This window comes from Antedon mediterranea, chromosome 7 (assembly GCF_964355755.1).
Source record: "Antedon mediterranea chromosome 7, ecAntMedi1.1, whole genome shotgun sequence".
In the NCBI taxonomy this organism is placed as follows: domain Eukaryota; kingdom Metazoa; phylum Echinodermata; class Crinoidea; order Comatulida; family Antedonidae; genus Antedon; species Antedon mediterranea.
In genome coordinates, this window is record NC_092676.1 from 15,067,495 (window position 1) to 15,085,549 (window position 18,055).

Here is an 18,055-nt window from a genome sequence, read left to right on the forward strand (position 1 = left end):
GCGGTTTAGAATTAATGTTCTTTGCCTCTTGTGTTTATATATATAAAAGTATCTCTTCGGAGATCCCGCCTCGTGAATAAAAATACTGAAAGATGAGGGCGTATCAATTTGATCTCTGTTGCGCGTGCGTACAACTGAGGACTAGTGCTGTTCTGCCGTACCACGCCGAGAATGTTAAAGAGTCGTTATCCAATCGAGTTCGAACAATACCATGAAAGCCCCAGTGGTCTAATGGTTAGGACATCTGCATATCAAGCAGGCGGTCCGAGTTCGAGTCTGAAATTAATTAAATTTCAGTATATCACCGGGCGGTTTAGAATTAATGTTCATTGCCTGATGTGTTTATATATATATATATATAAATCCAAAGGCAAATAACTGAAAAAAATGACAATGCTGTGGGTATCAGTGGCTGGATCTTAATGGATACACAAAAATAAAAAGCGAAAAGCTAAATCAAAACGATAAAGTAAACAGCCAGAAAAGTTAGCAGAGCTTTCGGGCAACACTAGCCCTTCATCAGTGCAAGTGAAAGAATTTGGATAACGTCATAGTATAAAGCTGGCAAGTGCTGCCTGGGTGGACAGGAATAAAAGAAATATAACAAAGGGAGCCAGGGTGGCGTCTGAATAAAAGTAGAATATATATATATATATCCAATGAGCTATGCTCGACGCGATTATGAGATCATGTTCCGAATATGAGCACTGTTTCTATAATTTACAGTATGATTTATATATAATTTACACAGTGCTACGCAACATCATTGATTTATATATATATATATATATATATAAGAAGTTCATGTAAACACTTGTTTGTAAAAAATGCATGTAATTATGATGATGCAAAGTTGCCCCATTGATGCTTTCATTGTGGCAATATAGCTATTACTAAACAATCTTTTAAACAAAGTATTGAAACATAATAATCAAGCTATATATCAATTCTGTCGTGTTCTGCATATATGAAGGGTTTATTTGCACATATCTGTGATTTTACCCACATTTCAATTCCGGTTTTAATTAAAAATGAAACAAAAATCATTCTTTTAATATGTAATTCATAAATATTCCTTTTCATAATTAATCGGAAATATGGATGTACTGTAGCAATGTTAAAAGTAAAACAACGTATTGCAATTTCTTATTGAAAATTGAAAGAAACAATTATGATGTAACTTAGTAATGTCAATTAATGATGTAGAGAACATGCACCTCATCATTGTGTCATTGACTATTTACCATCTGGACTGATATCAAATTGATTGTTTAATTAAGTACAAAAAGCATATGCCTGTAATAATAATTTGTTGTCTGCTAATCAACAAGCTAGCTAGCTAATAGTGGATTATTGTGTATAGGGCCAACATAATCAAATCATTGCATATTGTTATTCCATCCCAAATTAAACATTTGTCCAGTAATTCTACATTTCTGTATAATATAATAATAATCATACATTTTATTATTCATGTGTTTAAACTGAAACTCACATCTTTTACGTTTTTACTCACTCACACACACACTGACGACAGTCGTTGGTACAACTTACTACCATTTTAGCACTCTTATAAACTGTTATATTATGTATAACAACAATCAATGTACACAATCCATATTTTATTGGAAACAGGGGGGGGGGAGGGGTACAATACTATATTCCAAGTATTCTAATAAGTATTACCTTTAAAATTAAATATTGCATAATGCCAGTTTGAACAAATACTGCAGTAGAATGTAATTTAATTGTCAAGAGGATAAGTTACACTTTTTTGGGTTAAAAGATTTATACAGTATTTTAATTTAAATTGTCTTTATAGCCTAAAATATGTGAAAAACATAAAAGAGATGTAGTATATCTTACAAACTAAACAGCACCCATTGAGATGCTACAGTATTTCGTATGATAAAGGTATAGCATAAGTGGGATGAAAAACCACACATTGAATGCAATATTTCAGAACAATTTGCAATCCTGTTTCTAACAAAACCTAATCAAAATCTAGTTTGTACTATAATGTTGTATTGCAATATGTGTTGCCGCCAGTGTGTATTGCACAATGGTTACCGTTTGCAGCTACAAACAATAATCATTAATAGAAGAAGTTATTAAGTATATTTTCATAAAGAAAAATAAATACACATTGCATTAGTATACTGTACTTGAGTAGGATAACTTATATTTGTGTTTCATTCCAGTTTCACAGATAAAATTAATAACAAGTTATGCAACTAGATAAATTATGTTATTTTTTCAAGATTATTTCAGTAAATAATATTTGAAAGAATATTAATAACAAAATAAAATAAAATGCAGTTTAGTTCATAATATACTGCACTGAGCATTCAATTATTTAGAATGTATGATTATACATTTGTTACCATCTTAAACATTTTATCAGCATATTTTTGTACAATAAAGGAAAATCAATTACATAAAAAACTGAAATTATGGGAAAATAACATGTATTATTGTTATAAACTAATCATGTATTTCAATGAACAGTATCTTAATAGGTTTTCTTAATTAAAACCAAGTTCAATCATCATTATAATAACACAAAGAGTGGGTAACAATCAAATTTTAAGCATTATTTAAGATAATTTTGAATATGGTGAAAAATAGGTTAAATAAAAATATGGTACAGCTGAACCACTATGGTACATAACAAACCATTGAATAGGCAAGTACATGTAATATAGTATAACAGTACCTACAATGATCTTTGTCATTTAATTGGAGGATTGTTGGTCAAATGATATTTAATAAATAATCTATGAAGCATCAAAATTGCATTTTTCACTACATGCATGCAAGTGCAAATTTGTATTATGCATGTTCATTCTTGTTATTTGTGAACGCAATCTTTGACACGACCAAAAAAGCAGACCCATGGACTAAAGGTTAGAGAGACAAATTTGGCAGACATAGAAACCCTGTATATGGCACAGAACTCAATCTGTTTTTGAGCGGATTTTAGAGGTTTAGACATTGAAGAAAAATTGAAACGTTGATGAATGCAATTCGATATGGGCTTAACCAATATAATGGGCTTAACAAATTATAAATCTAGTTAAGGTATTCAAAGGGCAACAACATGGACCCAAATTGCCACGTCGATCTGAGTCCTAGTTGAAGAATTAGTCTTGTACAAGGCATTAAAAGGAGCTAAAAGGATAAATTATAATTTCCAAAAGTTGAATCAAATGATACTATTGCTATAATAATAATAAATGGGGCTTATATAGCGCATTATGCAAAGCCTCAAAGCACTGAACAAAAAAAGTTTAAAAGGTGAGTTTTCAGATTCCCAAGATAAATTGATTCCATGTGAATTCATTAGACTCTTCTACAATTTTTATCTTGTTTGTGTTTGACAGTTAAACATTTAAAAAAGTAAACTGGAACTAAATTGTCAAGAGGACAGAAGAGGAGAGCAGAAAGGAGATAATTTTTTAATGTACCCTCCAATCAAATGACAAAACAATCTACGTAATGCAATGACAAAAATATTTCATTTGATGAAAGATGAAATGTTCTATTTTCACAATATTAAATATTTGTACCATTACACTTTAAACAGTTATTCTTTGTACTGTCTTGTTTGCAAATAAAGAGGTCTCATTAAAATATGGTATATTCTTCATGTTTATGTATATTTGTTTGACTAAATTGTTTTATTATTCAGTGGCTACACTGAACTTGGTATTATTACAATCATGAGTAAAATACAAGACAAACATTAATGCTTTTGACATTTTGAACAAAATTAATAACTTTAATTTCATTTATTTATTCATTAACTTAAATTCTTAGGATCTGCTAACTTTATAATTGATTATTAGCATACAATTGTTTTATTTATTGTAATTAGTTCACAGGTATAACTTGTTATTAAGTTTGTTAATATCTACTTATACTTAAGGTCAGTTTTTGATCAAATCATCCATTTTCACAGATCTGTGAAGACAAAAATACAAATTTGTTACATGGACCATTAAAATGATCAGTCTAAATGTAAATTTTGAACGTATATTTAATGATGTAAAATAAGAAGCAGAATACAGTGTACTATCACCTATTGATTAGTGTACCGAATACCTTGCTTCCATGAATGAGAATTACGATAGTGGAAAACATAATCCATAGTGCTATGGCAAGAGGTTGGAGGCTTACTCGCTCCATGGTTCTGGTGGTAGAATGAGTCTTAAAAATAAGTACTACAAACTGTAGGTCCAGTGTACGTATGTTTATGTGCACTTTCAAAGAACCTAGTACAGTACATTTTTTTTTTCACCATGTCAATTTTCTCGTTTGTATAATAGTTGAACTTTGAATTTGATATTTATTTACACAGGGCCCAGTTATGATCGGTGGTTGTATGTAGTACTAGTACACCGGGGTAACCCCCTACTCGTCTTGAAAAATGTACTAGGTTCTTCAAAGTGCACATGAGCTAAATGTGTACACTGGACAGTTTATAGTCCTTATCTGAGAAGACTTGTTCTACCAACAGAACCATGAAGCGAGCGAGCCTCAAACCTTTGCCGATATTAAGGCTACGTAATTACGGTTCCGCTGTCTTAACCACTCGACCACTCACTCATTTCATATTATTTATTCCGCCATTACCATCCACAGGCAAATTATCAAGAGGTTCTCTCTTTCTGTTGAAATTGTTAGCTATTCATCTTCATGGTTTCTTATTTTAATGGGGAAAACAGAAATTGAAACTAACATTTAATTTTTTTTCCCATTTAATCCTTGTATTTGATTGTATCACATTACCATATCATCAACCATCAACTATTCTGAGATATATGAACAAATTAAGTTAAAGCTTATCCAGTAGATACTTACGTCCTGTTACTGTGTGCTGCTTGCCATTTTTACTTGGTTTTACTTGTGTGTTGTGTCCTGCTGGTGTACTATGTGATACCCAGTTAGCACCTTAAAAATTGTATAAACATTTTAATTGTGCTTCTTTAATATAAAAACATTTTATCTATTTCAAAGCAATATAAATCATACAAAACCAATTTAGAGTATATAGAAAATGTACTTGTTACACTCACACCAGGGAAATGCTTCAATTATACAATTAACTATAAGAATTCAAGACGAAAATAGTCTAATGTAATAAATATACCATTTTGGCAAAAACTAATGGTAACAAAACTACCGGTTGATGGCAGTATATTCCATAACTAGTGGTGCTGTGCATATAGGTCAACCAAAGCAATTTAATTGTTTTATAGCATCTTTCCCTCTACTTTCTATTTATAGAGTTAAAGATAAAGTGCCATACTACTAATTATTAAACGATATGGACATCAGTTTGGTTCATCACCTTATAAACCAAATAAAAAGAAAATTACCTTGTGAATTGAAATAGGTTGGGAAGAGATTATTAGCAATGGGACTGTCTGTTTCTGTTAATGTTTGTAGAGACTGCAACCAATGAGGTGGTTCTTCTGTTGATAAATCTGAAGATAACAATAACAGTAATTTATATAAATAACAATATGTATATCTATTTTTTTATATCTATCTTTTAATTTAAGAAAATGTTTATATTTAATGTACTGTCATTCTTTGTTTTTTAAACCAGAATGTATAAATAAAAGAAGCTTGCTATATAACTACTTTTATTTAGTCTTGAACATGGTAACACCAACAACATTTTTAAAATAATAATACTTACTATCTCTGTCATGATTATTTGGTACACTGGGAGGTGCTGCTATGCGAACTATTGCAGGATCTTGTGTTTTCCAAGAACCGGTACTATTTTCTTTTGAAACCCAGTTACCTAACATAAAAATACTGTTGTTTAAAGATGCATTGTTCTCCAAAAATATTATAATAAGATTATTAAAATCAGACTTTGAATATGCCATTTTGCAATTTCAATAAATCTATTAACGTTACTAAATAAGACAGTTAAATTTAACCAAAAACACATTGTCTGACAGATAATTTCACTATTTTTTAATTGGGACAATATATTTTTAATTGTTGGCCCTGTAGGAATTTTCATACCAGTTGATTCCAAGGATGATTCATAATTTGCAGCACCAAAACTGATGTTAATATTGGGTAGTAATGCCCTAAAACCATCTTGCCAGCTTTTAAGATCAGATACATGGTTCTGTTGTCTGCTGTCAGCTGATTGACTATTGTGCTGCTGAGACTCATGAAATATATGATTTGAGAATCCTGGCAGTTGATGCTGTTGACCAAGGCCAGGGGGAGCTTGACTGTTATTTACTTGCTTTTGATTCATCTGCATTAAACTCAATATTTTACTACCTCCACCTAATAGAAAACAGTAAGCATTGTTGATACATAAAGTGCTTCATAATGGCAATGCCCCCACTTTTGCCCTCTGGGCCTATTTCAAAACCAGTTGAAATTGTTTCTCCGCAATACAATAAAATAAAGTTGATAGCTTTGAGTTTTTGTGCTTCATAATGGCAATGCCCCCACTTTTGCCCTCTGGGCCTATTTCAAGAACTGTTGAAATTGTTTCTGCGCAATACAATAAAATAAAGTTAATAGTTTTGAGTTTTTGTTGAATTACAATGTTAAAATGACAATGTATATTTTTATGAATTAAAAATATAAAATATAAATCAATTTAAAGAATGAACAACATAGTATCTATAGATTGATCAGAGAATCTAGAATTAAAATTTGATCATAATATGCATATAATCAAAGTACATGCCGGGCAATATATGTTTACAACAAAATATCTAAGTTTGTGTTATCTATTAGATTTTATAAAACCTCATGTATAGCTTTGCTATTTAGTTCTTCACTCTGCTCTAATCTAACCTGTCAATTGTTTAATTCTAATAAAACTAATAAACATTCATAAATTAAACAATATTACATTACTAACCTGGTGGATGTCTGCTGGGTATTGTGAAAGGACTATGATTTGATGGTTGGCTTCCAAAACCTGGTGGGGGTTGTGTTAAGCCTGGTGGCTTTTGTGGCTGATGCTTTAGTTGCATTTCTGTTGCAAGTAAATCGGCTAAACCCTTCTTAGATTCTTTAAATGGATCAAAGTCCAATTCATCTTCACTGTGATTATCTTCCTTTTCATTGAGAAAACCAAAAGCTTGCTGCCAATCTGTTGTTGAACTTCCTACCGGCAAAGAATCAGAACTCAATATGCCCTCACTCCAATCTGTGAATTTACAAAATAAATTGAATTACTATATAAAACAATAAAACAAGCATACAGTATTTTAAATTATTTAGTATTTAGTTCTTCTGCATTTTGTTGTTTATTTTTATGTTCATTTTTTCAATTTAAACACAGACTGTCCAACTCAAATGTAAAGATTGGTAAACTTTTTAGCTATGTGTATGGACAACTTTTTATTGATGATAAGTCTCAAATAATGATTTCAAAATTGTTTTCACTGTCTAAAGACATTTTTTTTAAATTACATATTTTGTTTTTTTTTATTTTTGATTTATTACATTTGGAAATAGCATATTTCTAATATAATTCTATTGATCAATTAATTTCCAAGTTCCAATTCAAATTACATTTTACACATTCCGAGACATTTCTGCTTTTTAAAAAATTGATTATAATTTGAAAGTATCTAGTTTAACATACCTTGAGGAGCTATTGGATGTATACCTAAGGAGTTTGAAAGTGCTGGTGGCGGTTCAAGAGCTGGTGGTTGAGAAGGTGGTAAATTTGTCATCCGATGTAAATTTTTTGATGGCATGCCAGAGCTGGGACCAAAAAGACCATTCTCTGAGAAGAATGATGAAGTTGTTCTGGTTGATGTAAATGGAGATATAGTTTGTGGAGGTGATGGATTATCATTCAACAATTGACAATTATTTGTTGGCCTTGCTGACATCATGAATGATGGCAACTCATCTTGACCTGGTGATGAACCTTGCTGTTGTATATTTGTAGGTAACACTTCTATGTAATTATTATGTTCAACAGTCTCTGGACTAGTTTCTGTTGGTGAGAATCTTTCATTCTGCTTTATATCTCGTTGTAATGTAGGCCATGCTTCCTTTGAGTTTGTACTTGGAGGGTGTGTTGTTGCCAATGGTGGAGAGCTCGGCTTTGACCTATGGTATAGACGTATCAAATAACAATTACAAAAAGTTTACCAGAAGCTATAACCGCAATACTCCAGTTCTCACTATATCATTGATATGAGAGGGTTTCCTTTAATATTTTTTATTTCGAGACATGCCTCCTCTAAAATGTAGCTGTAAGCAATGACTCTTAAAATATTTATTCATTTCAAATGAATTATCCTCAGAATGAAAAGTAACCCCCACTTAAAAAATGTATTAGGGAAGCAAGAGATGTAGATATGAATCAGATGTTGTGACATCCATTACCATAATCATATGACTATATGAATTTGAAAAATTGGATTTCCATCTCTTTTGATTATTCATGCCTGATAATCCTCAAAAGGAAAATATGTTCTTGCTCAGACTATAATCTTTCACAAGCCAAGCACAACCCTGATACTCTTCATATTTATGAGAAGCATACAACCATACTTTTCTTATCCTCATTAAAATTAAAAATATTTATGCATACTTGATTTAATATTACCTTGTTAAAGAAGAAGCTCTTGGTCTTTCTGAGGAAAATGACGCTGTTGTATTATTTGTTGAGGCCTGAGAAGGTACTGCACTATTTGATTGGTTAAACATATCATGAATCAATTTTTGCTCATATTCTTGATGTTTTCTGTAAGAAAAAAATTCTTAAATTCACAAAAAAAGCAACACAATGTTTAAAATAATGCATTGTAGCTTGGGTACTGGGGTGCACATGGGGTTTCTGGAGTAAAAATCATCAATGTTGTTAAATATAATTCAATAATATTATGTCAAAAAGCAACAATTTGGATGAAGTTCTCAGTTTTGTCGCTGCATCTTTGCTTGACAAGTTTCAGTGCTATTTACAACTCTCTATAAAAGGTAAGAGTGCCATTTCTTCTCAGCATTTTTTCATCTCAGCCCCAATATAGGATGGGTATTCTCAAATCAATTTTATATAGGTCTAAGCCACAGTTAATTCTGTTGCTTCAGATATAACTGAACATCGTCCGGTGGATAAATTGCCATTTCAAACCTTCTGAACAACAAACAAATTCATCCACCCCAGATAGATTTTCTTGGTTCTTTTCTCAATGCGCAATACTTAAAGCAAAATATCATTTCTCTATGAAGAAAAAATAGAAATCTTTCATACACTGGAAATATTGTTTACATTCAGAAGATTTGACACGTATCACAAAAAAAATGAATAATTATGAGTACCCCATTTGCATGTCCTCTTTTGTGAAACTTGCTGTTCCTTCACCTAATTCGTGTAAATACATACAATCCTAGAAAACACAAAATATAAATTGTTCACTCGTCAAGTAATTTACTACAGATTTCATGGTGACAAAAACAAAAGCTGTCTAGGTATGTTTTCCAAAAGACAAAATTGTTTGTTTGTTGACCTGACAGTCGTTGTAATCATTCAGTTATTTAACACGATAAACAAACAAAATATTAATAAATTTCACCATCAGCATAGAATTTTTTTTCTAATTGTAAGCTTCTGTCAAAATGTTGATTGATGAAATAAAGTTTCCACTCATAGCGGAGCGGTGGTTAGCATTAGCCCAGTTTAAAATCTTTATCTTCACCAATGCACTAGGATGGTTTTAGTAGCTGATAACAGTGCACAATGTCATCCTTCCAATTCCAGGCAAGGTTTAAAGATGTATTGTTCCCCAAAAACATGAAAAATGAAGATTAATAAAAAAAATTCAAAAAACTATACATTTATAAAAAAACAGGTTAAATCAAACCGAAAAACCCATTGACTTCCTTCCAGTCAATTTGAATATTTTTTGCTTTAATTTGACATTTTCAGGTTCAGTAAACGAAGGCCCTGATTGCATTTTAATATTTGCTATTAGTCAGATTGCATAAGAGTGATCTAAAAACTAGATAACTTTAAACTTTTGTTATAAATATAAAATAAACAGTTGTCTAAATATCTCCAAATTTGTTGTATTTTTCATTATTATTTCTTGTTATCAAATTCATCTATCTACTTTTATCAAAATCAAAAGATTGTTTTTACCTGTTTGGGACAAGACATATTTTTTAAGAAATTACTACAATATTTTGTAGTTCCAAGAGATGCCTTTAAAGTTCTTCCATCTACATGTACATTGTTAACTGCTTGTATTGCTCTCAATGCATCTTCTGCTTTTTGATACGTCACATAAGCGCTGGCACTTGGGCCCTTTCAGGAGGAAAGAGGAAAAATTAATTACAAAACATTTATCATAGCACAAATTTACTACACTACATTAACTACTAACCAAAATAAATAGGATACTTTAAATTTTCAGATGTAAAACAAGATTTCTAATTGGCTGCCAACCTTCTACAGATGATGTATATTGTAGTAATATCTGTATATGTACATATTTTCTGAATTATAATTTGTTGTACATCTCTCTGAATAAAGTGGTGACTGCTAGAGTAAGAGATAATATTATTGGTATGAAAAAAACATAAAGTGTGATAAAAAAAAAGTAATTCAAATTTACCCCTTGTCCAGCATATGCTGTATTTTGGTTGACGACAACTTTCATTATTTTACCGAATTTACCAAAATATTCTTGCTTTCTCAAAACCTTAAAATTTAAAAACACAATATAAATATTTATGTGTCTGGTAATATACAATTTTTATTTATTGTTTAGCTAAACCTACAGTACCAAGAAATAGGAAATTGTTAGTAGAATATAAATACATTTATTATTAAAGAGAAATAATCATTTTGAAAAATATAGAGTTTATCATGGAGGTATTACCTTTATGGTATATATTGAGTCATAATAACTTTTAATAGTCTTTATTTAATTCTGTACATTGTTTTGCTCTGTTCTTTCTTACAGTGAGGGTACTTTTTTCTCAGGATGTTAATACTATCTACAAATTATCATTTATTCTGAAGTATTCTGTTTCGGTTACTCTAGCTTAACAGGTACCGCCATAGGTACATACAGTAGGTATAAGGTAAACGGTGAATAGTTTGTCAGCTAGTATTCTGTTTCAGTTACTCTAGCTTAACAGGTACCGCCATAGGTACATACAGTAGGTATAAGGTAAACTGTGAATAGTTTGTCAGCTAGTATTCTGTTTCAGTTACTCTAGCTTAACAGGTACCGCCATAGGTACATACAGTAGGTATAAGGTAAACGGTGAATAGTTTGTCAGCTAGTATTCTGTTTCAGTTACTCTAGCTTAACAGGTACCGCCATAGGTACATACAGTAGGTATAAGGTAAACTGTGAATAGTTTGTCAGCTAGTATTCTGTTTCAGTTACTCTAGCTTAACAGGTACCGCCATAGGTACATACAGTAGGTATAAGGTAAACTGTGAATTGTTTGTCAGCTAGTATTCTGTTTCAGTTACTCTAGCTTAACAGGTACCGCCATAGGTACATACAGTAGGTATAAGGTAAACTGTGAATAGTTTGTCAGCTATTGACGCTGTAGTCCAAAATGTGATCTAAGTGAAACTAACATCCTTTTGGTGACTGAAAGTGACATAGCTCTAGATATAAATACAATTTTAATTTTAAAAATCGGGTATGGACAAAAAGGCCATTACTTCCTTTAGAAAACACATGGTTTACATGAATCTAACAAAGAACTAGATTTAATTTGTCACTATGACGAATTATAGGTTATATGCGTTGATTTAAATAAAGATAATTGATTGATTTAAGATGTATTGATTGATTTATTTTCTCAGAATCTTTAGTTATTTATAATATATGATAGGATCTTGCTAACGCAAATACAATAGCCGGTATCATAATCCGATCAAAGATCCTTCTGCGTATATAATGTCATAAACCACATTTGTGTTTTATCTAGATTTCATTATAAATCATGTGTATAATCTTTACACTAAGAAATACAATTGAACAAACAATACGGATAATAAAAAAAAATCTTATTTTGTTTCGTTTCCCAAGGTGAGACTCGAACTCGATACCTTGAATGCTACAGACACGAGCAAAGACCACCGAGCCATACACAACTGACTAAAAGTTATAGAAAGATTCCTCCGTGTATTTACTATGCAGCAACCACTTTGGTGCAGATAGATTATTACATACCGCAATGAATTATAATGTTTTACTATGATGACATCTTTAAAAATTTTTTTAAATGGTGCACTGTCAATATTTTAACTTTAATATATATATATATATGAACTTCTTAAGGAAGAAAGTTAATGTTAAGTTTGTTATTTCGGCCTAAGAAAATTGTATAATTTGTATGATTGTCAAAATTTATTTTTAAAAATTTAATATGCCATTAATGATGACTTAAGTTTTGTTCTCTTAATTTCAAAATAATTCATACATATGATACATAAACTTCAAGAAAATTAAATAAAAAATAGGTGTTCCTGAGCATTCTAACGATATATATTAATTTTAAAATTTAGCATATTTTCACCATTTTGTTAACTTACACGTGCGTAGCCTGTCACTTTTGACGTGCTCGTATAACGCTGTTTCGCATTGAAAAGTGAATAAAATATGATATTATTAAAGAAATGTTATACAACAGTAATCGGACAAAAACAGTGCGCATTAACGTTTGACGTGCAGTGCGCGTGCAAAAATCTGCGCACTCATGGCAATTTTATAAACACTTAAAATTGCCTGAAGCGTACTCTAATTTCATCGAAAATAAATTCTGACAATTTTTAACATTTTAAGCACGCGTTATATGCGCTACGCACGTAATTGTATTGCCATATGATGAAATATGACCTGAAATTTATGAGTACCAAATTTTGTTTAAAAGTGATTCATGCTTGTGAAGATATGATTACAAACGTGATTTCGTTAAATCGCGCGTAAACCGCGTAATTTTTGATTGCACACCGTGAAAACATAACCACATCGATTCCTGGCCATAAGGAATATACTCTGAATAATTGACTTAGCTGAAACATGATACCAAGATAATTCACGGACAAAATAGTGCTAAGGAAAGAATAAATAAATAAATAAATAAATAAAGATCCTGACAGAATCAAGAGGTTATATGCATATCATGCATATAACCTAATAATGCACTACATACCTCATTATCAGCTAGTCTTGTTGAAAGACCAACAACAAATACTAGATTTTTCTGTACAACCCTAAGAAAGATGGTAAGTAAACAGCAATCATTGTAAAGAATGAAGTTAGAAGAACAAGTGTGAATGCATTCCAATTATGTATTAATAAGCCTATCCACTTTAAAACAAACCAACTTTATTGCCATTTAAGATGTGTGGAACATTCAAGCAAAAACAGTACCTGACACTAGCAAGATGTTTCCTATTCTCTGATACTTTTTGCCGTCTTTGATGATCTTTCAGCTTTTTTTCATTCTTTATCCTTTGTAATCTATAATTAATGATAAGTATGTTTTCAAAGTACCGTATCCAAGTTAAAAGTGCATTTTTGGTTGTGAATTCTTATACTGTACTGTATATGGAAGGTTGTTTCTTAACTTGGTAGAGCAGTATAAAAATGCTCTGTTGTCTAATGCTTTTTTGGTACAATGAGGTAATTTTGAGATTGAATACTGTACATTTAGATTTAGAATGAGCATTTATTAAAAGAAAATAAAAATTAAGATAAAGACATTCATGTTTTTATCTCATCTGATATTTAAAGTTTTTATAAAAGTGAACTTAATAAAAGAATATAAAATAAAATATATAGTAGTATACACATCAACTGGCATAATAACTTTTAATAAACTTGATTGAGCTAACATTTTAAGAATATGGTTTGGGAGCAGTATGTATTCCATACAACAAATCTACAACGAATACATGATTCAATTCAATGGTCTTTCCAAATAGCATACAGTATTTTCTTTCTGTACTCCCTTTCTAAATTTACTGTAAATGTTATTAAAATATTATTTCAAAACAGTCTTACTCTTCTTCTGTCAGTGGTTTAAAGTTTGCTGGGTGTTCTTGGTAAACTTTCCTACATGCAGGACACAAACCATTTTCGTCTGTACGGATACGATGCCAGCAAAAACGACAAATCTATCAAGTATTTTAAAGTGAGAACCTTGTGTAAATAATCCTTTTTATTTAATTTTAAAATATGCCCCTATTTTATTACCTACTGTATATTAACTCAACATCTGACAGTTAATAAATGTGAATTACTATTAATATTCCAAAATATAACCTACCTGATAACCACATGTACAGGGAAAAAAATTCACATCATCAATTTCAAGAGTTTCCATGCACAATGGACACTAAACAAAAAAGATTTAAAACATCTCAACAAAGTTTTATACTTTTCCTTTCAATTTCAAAGCATACTGTAAACAAAATCATTTTTAACAATTATCAAAAACCAAATGTAACTCTTACAATAACAGGCAAAACTAAAAGTGTGTTTGGTATCAACATTTTTATATTTTGAATTTATGTGTACATAATTTTGTTTTGTAAAATTGCTATAGTGTGTGCAAACAATTTAAAGATCAATTTTGTTTGTTGTTTCTTTTTTGGTTTTTTTGGAGGAGGGGGGGGGGCACCTAAATTTCAAGCAATGCTTATGAAGAATGTACAGTACAGTGTGGATGTGAAAATGGATTGGAAGTGATTCAAAGAAAGTAACATTTTTTTGGACATTTTTAACTATGAAAGTTAGCTCTTCTGGTCAATTTGAGATTTAAAATGCGTTACAAATGAAACAAAACCAATTTAAAATGTACAGTAACTTTACTTTTATATTTAAAACTGTTAGAGTGTTACCAGCTTTTTTTAGATCTAATTTAAAAATAAATACTGTATGGTCATATTGTCACTTTTTTTGCCTACATAAATGATTAAAAATGTGAAAAATAAGTTGATTCTAATAATTTAAGCGGCCCGCTATAAATCCCAATATGCATTGTGTGGACTGATATTTTAGTTTTCTTCTGTGATTCCCCAACTTTTAATCGATCATGAAGGCCAAACACAAATAGAAGAATTGTAACTTTTTTATATAATTAACAAATTCTGCCAAAAACAGAAAGACAATTATGCAGCAACTAGACAACATCAGACTAGGCCTATAACAAAAATACGATGTCCGTACGTTGCTGCTGTTTTACATTTGCATACGTACATTTGTACACAAAGGTAAAAAATAATAGGGAATGGGTCTAGTATAACCTGTGTACTGTACAGGCATACCAGTACTGGGATGTTATGTAAAGAAAAATGTGATGGAAAGTGGATCTGTAAATGACTTACATCAGCTGGTTCGTCATTATTAATCATCTTAATCTTCAGACTTTTTTGATGAAATTAATCTCAAATGCTCCTGTAAAATAGTCAATAGTGTAATTAAAAAGAGTAATAAATTAGTATCACTTAAATCTACTGTATGTTATTTTAAAGAGATCATAGCTAGATGTCTGGTACTAACTATGCTATTTTCAAAATATAGTTATGCACAATTTTGACCCTATGAAAAATTTAAAAAAAACATATACATTATGGCAAAACGTAAACGGAATGAACTTGATTTAACTAGTGTTAATAAACTTTGAAATGTTACCAACTAATTATTGTGTTATTATTGCTTGGCTCGTTTATTGCTATCAAATTACGTCAAAATAAAGGAGCTTAAAAAACATGTGGTGTTTTTATTTGATTATGACACCTCTGCACATGCGCATCAATCAAAGCCCCGCTCTGCTATTTTTATCACCCATGCTGCTGCTAGCTCGCGATAAACAATAAACGACCAACATTATGCCGCTAAAAACACATTGAGAAACAATAATTTACTACTGTAACATGTTTTATTGGTACAGAAAATAATGTAACTTTTAAAAAAGGTAAACTGAATTAGCTTAATATTAATAAAGTAGGCCTAGTCCTATCAGTATTATTTAATTAAAACTAGCTTGACACAATCATAGCCTAGGCCTTCCCTACGCTAGACCGTACCGGGCAGCATTCGGACCGGTGATTCAAAGCATTTTCAGTGACAACGTGATGACTTTAAAAATATGTTTTCAGGAAACCGGACTTTCGAAAAACCGGAAAATATATGCCCGCCCAAGGGTGTCCGGTATTGGGAGAGTTGACTGTACAAACATAAAATAAACAATTTAAAAATCAAGGAAAAGAAAAGAAGCATTACATTTAAAAATGGATTAAATTGCATTAAAATTTCTCATCTATTAATCTAAATACAACTTTTCATTGTAGATACAGTATGTAACAACATACAGTAGTCTCAGTAAAATTTAATAAATGATTGACTTAGTAGTAAATGAATGACTTACTAAAATACCTCAGCTAGAAAATAATAACGCCTAGGTATTAGGCTAGGCCTCTAAAAAAGGTGCCCTTATGGTAACATGGAACTCAACCCAACCCAACTGTGTTGACAAAGCGCTCCGAGTAACTGAACACACTGAAAGGCACCCACAAAATTCCACATAAACTTAGTTGCTTTAAGTTGCCCATGTTCTACTTTTTTGGAATTGAAAATGGATGGGTAACCGCGATCAGTGATTTTACATATAAGCGCTCGCGCATACTGGTTTTTATACAAAATGAATCACATCGTGGGCCCCATAAGTTAACCAAGACTAGTTACAATCAGTTCTAGTGTCGATATAAGCGCTCGAATTGACGACATAGGCCTAGGCCTAAGCGCTCTTGTGTGTGTTACAGTAACCAAATTATTGATCGTACGTGGGACTCACATCCTGTGTAGCAGCAGTCGTTAAGTCTTTTACTTTATTCTTATGTTCTTTTTTTGCTAATAAAAATATACCATCTAGGCCTAGCAGAAACAAATGGTTTAGTACAAGCAAGAAAAACAAGATTTGAACTTGTCATTTGACATTTGTTGATGAGTACTGTTAGTGTTAGTTTAATCCGCACAAAAAACTCCACAGGCACCTAGGTTAGAAAATATAAAAAGAAAAATATTCATCATTTTAATGTTGATAAAACTATTATTAAAATATTTAATAATACTGTAATTCTTTTACATATATTATAGGGCTAGGCCCCTAGCCTAGTTTATTACATTTGTATCACGAACCAGTGGAAAGAACATTTATTTTAATGGTGAAAAATTATAAATCCAATTCATTTTTGTAGACCCGAACGTCTTTCCTTTATAATTATTAGATTTTTAGAATGGGCCCGATCATCCATCTAGCCTAGCATAATAACAGTTGGCCGCGAACGTACACACAGTTTTAGGCTTGAAGGTCCACACGCGTTGGTACCCAATCGTTTTAAGAATAAGCCCGATCGTCCATCAATCATGTAGTCTATGCCTACTAGGCCTAGTCTAGCCTAGGCCCTAGCTAGTAGTAGTAGTCTAGGCCTAGCCTAGTTAGGTGGTAGGCCTAGTAGGCTAGCCTAGCCTAGGCCTAGGCCTAGCATAATTCTAATTGTAATGTTACTAACTAAACAAACCTAATAAAATGTAATAAACAATGTATCACATTCACATCTCACCAAACTAAAATTATGATAGTAATGTTTCACATTAAAATATTTATATTTTACAGATAAACTTACTAATACTTTTTGTTAGTATATTGTCCAATTGCGGGAAATCAGCAACAGAAATTCTAGGCCTAAACACCACCGTCGTACATATACAATCGATGTACGTACACACATCATAAACGTAGTATGGTGGGAGGAGGCTAGTACTCTGCTCTGTGTGTGTATATAGGAGGCTAAGTACAGTAAAGCCCGGATGTACACACAGGTATCATTGATTGTAGAGGGCGTATGCTACAAAATTAGCATCCTCTGGAGAAAGTTTCTTCTCAATATGAATGAATTATTATTATTACATCTCAGCCAAATTAGTCAATAAAATACACGTAATTAGTCAAAAATGAAAACACAATGTAAAGTAAAGTTTGTTTTATTGCTGATTACTTCAGTAAT

General features: G+C 31.3%; 1 protein-coding gene across 1 annotated transcript; it reads right to left on the reverse strand.

Annotated features, from left to right (window-relative positions):
- Nucleotides 1–942: 942 nt before the first annotated feature.
- On the reverse strand, nt 943–17,921 carry LOC140054444 (CCR4-NOT transcription complex subunit 4-like). The gene is made up of 17 exons (XM_072099428.1): nt 17,675–17,921; nt 15,374–15,443; nt 14,314–14,382; nt 14,049–14,161; nt 13,416–13,505; nt 13,195–13,255; nt 10,629–10,715; nt 10,154–10,318; nt 9,334–9,401; nt 8,621–8,758; nt 7,643–8,118; nt 6,911–7,201; nt 6,046–6,321; nt 5,708–5,815; nt 5,382–5,489; nt 4,864–4,953; nt 943–3,963 (listed from the first exon to the last, which is right to left on the reverse strand). Exons 2-17 carry the CDS (start codon nt 15,398–15,400, stop codon nt 3,956–3,958), a joined length of 2,175 nt encoding a protein of 724 aa, XP_071955529.1. The 5' UTR covers nt 15,401–15,443; nt 17,675–17,921; the 3' UTR covers nt 943–3,955.
- Between the last annotated feature and the right edge of the window lie 134 nt (nt 17,922–18,055).